At 41.9% G+C, this 5862-nt stretch overlaps 1 protein-coding gene across 1 annotated transcript; it reads left to right on the top strand.

The window, feature by feature from the left end:
• Positions 1–2141: 2141 nt before the first annotated feature.
• LOC103463211 (zinc finger protein 8-like) lies at positions 2142–4951 on the top strand. Its single transcript, XM_008406441.2, has 2 exons — positions 2142–2883; positions 3924–4951. The coding sequence occupies exons 1-2, from the start codon at positions 2712–2714 to the stop codon at positions 4547–4549; spliced, it is 798 nt and encodes a 265-aa protein (XP_008404663.1). The 5' UTR covers positions 2142–2711; the 3' UTR covers positions 4550–4951.
• The last annotated feature ends 911 nt before the right edge of the window (positions 4952–5862 follow it).

Raw genomic sequence — 5862 nt, 5'->3', positions numbered from 1 at the left:
TCATATTTTAGATTCATAGCACACCAACTGAAATATTTCAGGTCTTTTATTGTTTTAATACTGATGATGTTGGCATCCAGCTCATGAAAACCCCCAAAAATGAGCATATCATGAAAAGGTTCTCTGAACGAGCCGTTAACCATCATCTGAATCAACAAAGTAACTCTAAATACCTGCAAAAGATTCCTGAGGCTTTTAAAAACTCCCAGCCTGGTTCATTACTCAAAACTACAATCATGGGTCAGACTGCTGACCTGACTGCTGTCCAGAAGGCCATCACTGACACCCTCAAGCAAGAGGTGAGACACAGAAAGACGTTTCTGAACCAACAGGCTGTTCCCAGAGTATCAAGGTCCTCAGTGGGAAGGAAAACGCTGCACAACGAGACCAGGTGACCCTGAGGAAGATGGTGGAGAAGGACCGATTCCAGACCTTGGGGGAAGCAGTGGACTGAGTCTGGAGTAGAAACATCCAGAGCCACTGTGCAGGAAATGGGCTACAGGTGCTGCATTCCCCAGGTCAAAGGTCAAGCCACTGTTGAACCAGAAACAGCAGCAGAAGCTCCTGACCTGGGCTACAGAGAAGCAGCACTGGACTCTTGCTACAGGCGGGTTGGGCCGGGTTCTCGTTTCATTTTTACCCAGGAAGCACATTGGCCGTGAGTCAAACAGTCACTGGGACTGACTACTATATATTCCATTGAGGGACAGTAACTTTAACTTTACATACACCTTTCTGAACAGGTGAGGGCGCACTTTCTCCATCTGTAATCAGACATTAAAGTGACTTGAAACCATTCCTTAATTTTAGTGTTTGGTTTTTGCCCTTGACATCTTAAAGTCTGGACTCATGTGAGGACGTCCTGATTTGACCCACTTTACTATCATTTACAACATCACCAGAGTTTAAGGACTTCCTGTCTCAACAGGAAACAGAAACTCTGCGGTGTGAATAGAGAGGAGCTCCTGGCATCCATTACTGGTGTCTCATGTTTAATGTTTACCAGGTTTTTATCAATAAGATTTCTGGGCTTTTCAAGGTTTTTGGTTTTCCTTGTGTTTCTGGATGACTTTGTGTATTAAAGCTGCTGAATGAATAAATTTGCCTCTTGGAGGATACTTCCTGCCTCGTCTCTGGATCTCTCCTTATTTCACCGTTTTTAACCCGTTTGATTTATCTTATGCATTTCTTACTTTTCTCACCTCAGCTGAACACTTAGTGCTCCGATCACCAGCCTCACGTCGCCACCGGGAGGCGCTGGCTTTGACCTGGGAGGTCAGGGATCAGGAAAGCTCCCGCCTGGATTCTGACACAGAACTTTTGTTTTCAGTTTGCTTAGATATCCTGACAAAGTGAAAAGATGCACTGAAGTATATGTAGAATATACTCAGAGTTTAGGCCGGTCCAAAGACTAGAGAAAGAAAAGAACACGATAAATAAATAGTGTATTGGAAAATACAGCAGTTTATAATAAACCAGCATTTAAAGTTAGACAAATGTTTTTTTCTCCTGTGTACAATTTAATCTGCTTTTCCCTTTAAACATGTTAGGGGATAAAATTGAACATATTAATACTGTAAATAAAGAAAAAGAACCTTTTACTCCTTCTGGTTTTATGTCCATGAATAAATGTGGAGCTTCTAATGCAAACAGCTGAAACCAGAAGTTTACATTCAGCAAACAAAAACTTTCACCAACTTTTTCTCTGTCTTTAGTTAAATCAGACCAAACGTCTGTTGTTTCAGGTCAGAATCACCAGAATTATATATTTACTAAATAATAAGAGAATCTGTCAGAGATTTGTTTGGATGAGGATTCGCTAAGCTAACAGCTGATGGTCATCCAGGACCTGCTGCCATGGGACGGTCAGACAGCAACAGCCTTCAGTCAGAGGCCTCTTCATATGCACTGCAGGATGGACTGCTACTGCTTAATGACATGAGTTACAACAACATTTAATTTCTCTTTAAAATGAATTTTTTATTTTTTTATTGAATTTTAAGAGAAAAATATTAGAATTAGATTTTTAAAATATAATTTCTAGACATACCAATAACATGTAAAGCCTTAAAGGTTTGATATGTATTTTTCTGAACCTACATAAAGAACCACAGACAACGTATGTGAATTTTATGGCCGAACCTTTGCAAAAGGAGCAGTTTGCTGAAACTGCTCCTCCGAGCCGTTTTCTGAGCGTTCTGCCCTCCATCAGCTGCAGACGGCCTTTTATTTGGGAAGAGGAAGAAGGTAAAAGATAAACAGCAAAGACAGATGGCAGCACACACACTGGTCATCTAGGGCGATTTCTCCAAGGGTGGAGGGAACAATCAGTTCTTGGAGCCCAGATACTTGGTGCCAAAAGTATTCAACACAGAAAGTTTTAACAGACAAAAAAATCACATCAATACTGATTAATATAAGACTGACTAATGATCTAAAGTAATAATAAATCTATGATATATAAAGAGTATAACACAAAAAATCCAAACAAGGTTGTTTCTCTCTTCCAGAAGGCAGAAATACATTTTAAAAATGTCTTTAATTAGCATTCAGTCGTATTCGGGCTCCACTTCTCTCCAGCAGGGGGCGGAAATGCTCACAGCTGCTTGAAGTAAATAGTGTCGTAACTTCCGGTGTAGCGGTTAGCTGAGTTAGCTTCTGGTGCGTGTTCCAGAGCGTGTCCAGGTGTGTTGTGAGTCTGCGCAGCAACAATGTGTTCCGTTGAGCCTCTGAGAGAGTTTATCAGAGAGAGACTAACTGCTGCTGCTGAAGAAATCTTCACCCAGCTGGAAAAAACCATCGTCCAGTACGAGGAGGAGATCGACCGGCAGCGGAGGCTGCTGGACCTCAGCTGGAGACCCCGAACCGAGCAGAACCCCGCAGGTAGGTCCGGCTGGATCCGACCTGAGAGCAGCCGGGACTCCAGACGTCACCTGACGTTCAGAAATCAGCGAGATTCCCATGTTATTGCGATGCTAACTGCTGTCAGCAGTAAGAGTGACGCATATCCGCTTAGTGTGCAAGTCTGATAGTGAAGAATCATGTTCACCAATAGAACCGGTTCAGTTCACCGAGTCTCTCTGCTTTAATGCCGTAAAGACTCGTTATAAACTGAAAAATAGTTTATTTCTGCGGCTGCTGGTGACTTCCGGTGTGTTGGATCAACTGGTGCCCAGATCAGCTGATGAAATCCACGCGCCTGTTTTTAAAGGCCGGGTGGCTGCGTTGATGCCTGATCAGAAATACTGAATCATATCTGAGGAGTAGATTTCTGTTGCCCCAGGTGAAAATTATGCTTAAATTACTGGTGTTTACTGGATCACCACTGTTTACCACAACCAGATCAACTTACACACATCCAGGTAAGCCAGTTTATTAATACAACACATTTTCACTAACATGACAAAGGGGTTCACATGATGAAAATTAAAATAAAACACCTAATACTTTACATTAAGTTGGCAGAATAAGGGAACCAGTGATATGTCTTAATCCAGACTAAAGTAAATGTATTTTTCAGTTATTGATCGAAGCTCCATGCAGGCGGGTTTAAGCCTGTATTTGAAGCAGCAGTGGGAAGAGAACCCAGACGTTGTACTGCAGGAAGAATAGAATGACTTCACTGTAGTAAAGTTAAGGTGTGGTAAAGATACTCGAATAATAATTGGTTATTATTGACTGGGATGTATTTATGAACTAACCAAAAGTCAAACACGGAACATATTATTAAGCTTGTAGCATCAAATTATGCTTATATCGACTGAGGCTGAAAAGATTAATCGATTATTGAATTACTGTTTTAGTAATTGATTAATCACTAACTGGAGACTCAAAAGGTTATTTGCATTTCACTGTAGCAGTGGGTTTAATGTGAGCCGTTGTTGTGACATCATTAATGTCGGCGTTCCTCTGGCCTCCTCCAGAACTCCATCATTTCTCCAGCGAGGCGCTTCCCACCGATCGGGACAGCAGTTCCAGTCCGGACCGGGACGCAGCAGAACCGGCGCCTGACGACATCTGCTCCAGGCAGGACGGAGCGCTGGTGCTGAAGCAGGAGACCGAGGCCATCATGGTGACTGTGGACTACGATGATGAACCTGAACCAAGCAGCTACCAGCTTCTCTACCAGAACCGCCCAGAGAACCATGAAGTGCTGAAGCCAAAGAAAAGACTGGACCTTCTGCCACAGAACGCAGATGGGAATCTGTATCCCTGTCCCATTTGTGGGAAATGTTTTGCCAAGAACAGCTACTTGACCAAACACAAGAGGATCCACACCAGCGAGAAACCGTTTGTCTGCGATCAGTGTGGGAAAGCTTTCAGCAACACCAGCTACCTGGCCAATCACAAGAAGACTCACAGTGGCATGAAACCGTTCGCATGTCTCATCTGTGGGAAAGTTTTCACCCAGCAGATCCATGTCACCGACCACATGAGGATTCACACTGGAGAGAAGCCCTTCCCCTGTGCCACCTGCGGGAAACACTTCAGGCAGAAGAGCAGCTTGAACAAACACCTGAGAACTCAGCACCAGAAGCTGGAGGCATGATCGGGTTCTGAGCCGGTTCTGAAGTACTGCCTGGTTCTGAGCTGCTGGTTGGTTCTGTCCCCTAAAGGCCTGGAGGCATCAGACTGCAACTTTCCTGCTTTTAAACTCTACTTCCTGTCCTTCAGTGTCCCTGAGGAAGACTGTACGTTCCTTCACCCTCCCAGCTGAGCGGAAGACCATTAGAACCACTAAAAAAACTACAGATGTTAACCTCGTTGTAAAGTTGGAGATTCTAACATTTACTAAAAAGTCTGAGCTTTCAAAATAATAGTGGAAATTCTGAGAAAAAGGCAGAACTCTGAGGAAAACATCTGAAGTTTGAGGAAGTTGGAATCCTCAGAAAAAAATATGGGCGTTCAGGAAAAATGTTGGATTCTGACTTTTTGATAGGATAAATTCTTTAAAAAAAAAAAAAAAAGGCAAAAATTTGTTCTCATTTTAAAAAGTGAAAAAAGCAGAAATTACCAACAATGTAGAAATTCTTTTTAAAAAATTACTGAAAAAAAGTAAATATTCTTAAGTCATAATTCTGAGGAAAAAGATGAAAATGAAAAGTTAAAGTTCTTTAAAATAAATCTGAATTTGTTGTGTGTTTTGAGGCGAGCGTTGTGACAGGATGCCAGGTTATGGATCCGCTAATGAACAGGAATCAGGTGGATCTCTGGTGACTCTGAGCCTCATTGTAGCTGCTGTCACTCAGTCCTTGGTTATAATATATTTGTATATTTTCAGACTGACAGCAGCTTCATGACAGCCTGGACTGTAAATGCTCGAGTTTAGTTTGGAATGACTGTTGATGTGCCGAGTCATGCAGTTCTTCCGTAAACGTTTTGTTTTCTCAGACAGTAAAACCCAATGTGCTGCAGTAGCAGAAATATTTATGCATATTTGGTATTAAAGGTTTGATCTTGAATTCAAGCTCCATGTTTCACATCACAAAACAATAATTATTTACGTCACCAAACTGAGTTAAGACCAGAATTATTTACAGCCAGGGAGTTTTAGGTTAAAACATATTTTAATATTTAGCCAGAAAGTTTGTTGACCCTCAATAGAAAACAGAAATTATGAGCAGGAATTCAAAATAAAAGCTTTTATATTTATGGTTCATAGCTAATAGCTAAGAGAACTGTTCAACTGAAATAAGGGTTTTATTTCAGAGAATAAGCGTTATATTTTCAAAAATGGATATAAGTGTAGGAAGTACCACTCCGGGCCAGAAGGTGGCAGTGATCAAGGTTAAACAGGAAGAGGAGGAACCCGAAGCAGTCAAGTGATCCGGGAGAGCCGGTGTTGCGTACATTTGTGTTTCC

The sequence above is a fragment of the Poecilia reticulata genome, linkage group LG4, assembly GCF_000633615.1.
Source record: "Poecilia reticulata strain Guanapo linkage group LG4, Guppy_female_1.0+MT, whole genome shotgun sequence".
Lineage (NCBI taxonomy): Eukaryota > Metazoa > Chordata > Actinopteri > Cyprinodontiformes > Poeciliidae > Poecilia > Poecilia reticulata.
The sequence above is the reverse complement of the archived record's forward strand: the minus strand, read 5'-3'. Positions and strand labels throughout refer to the sequence as shown.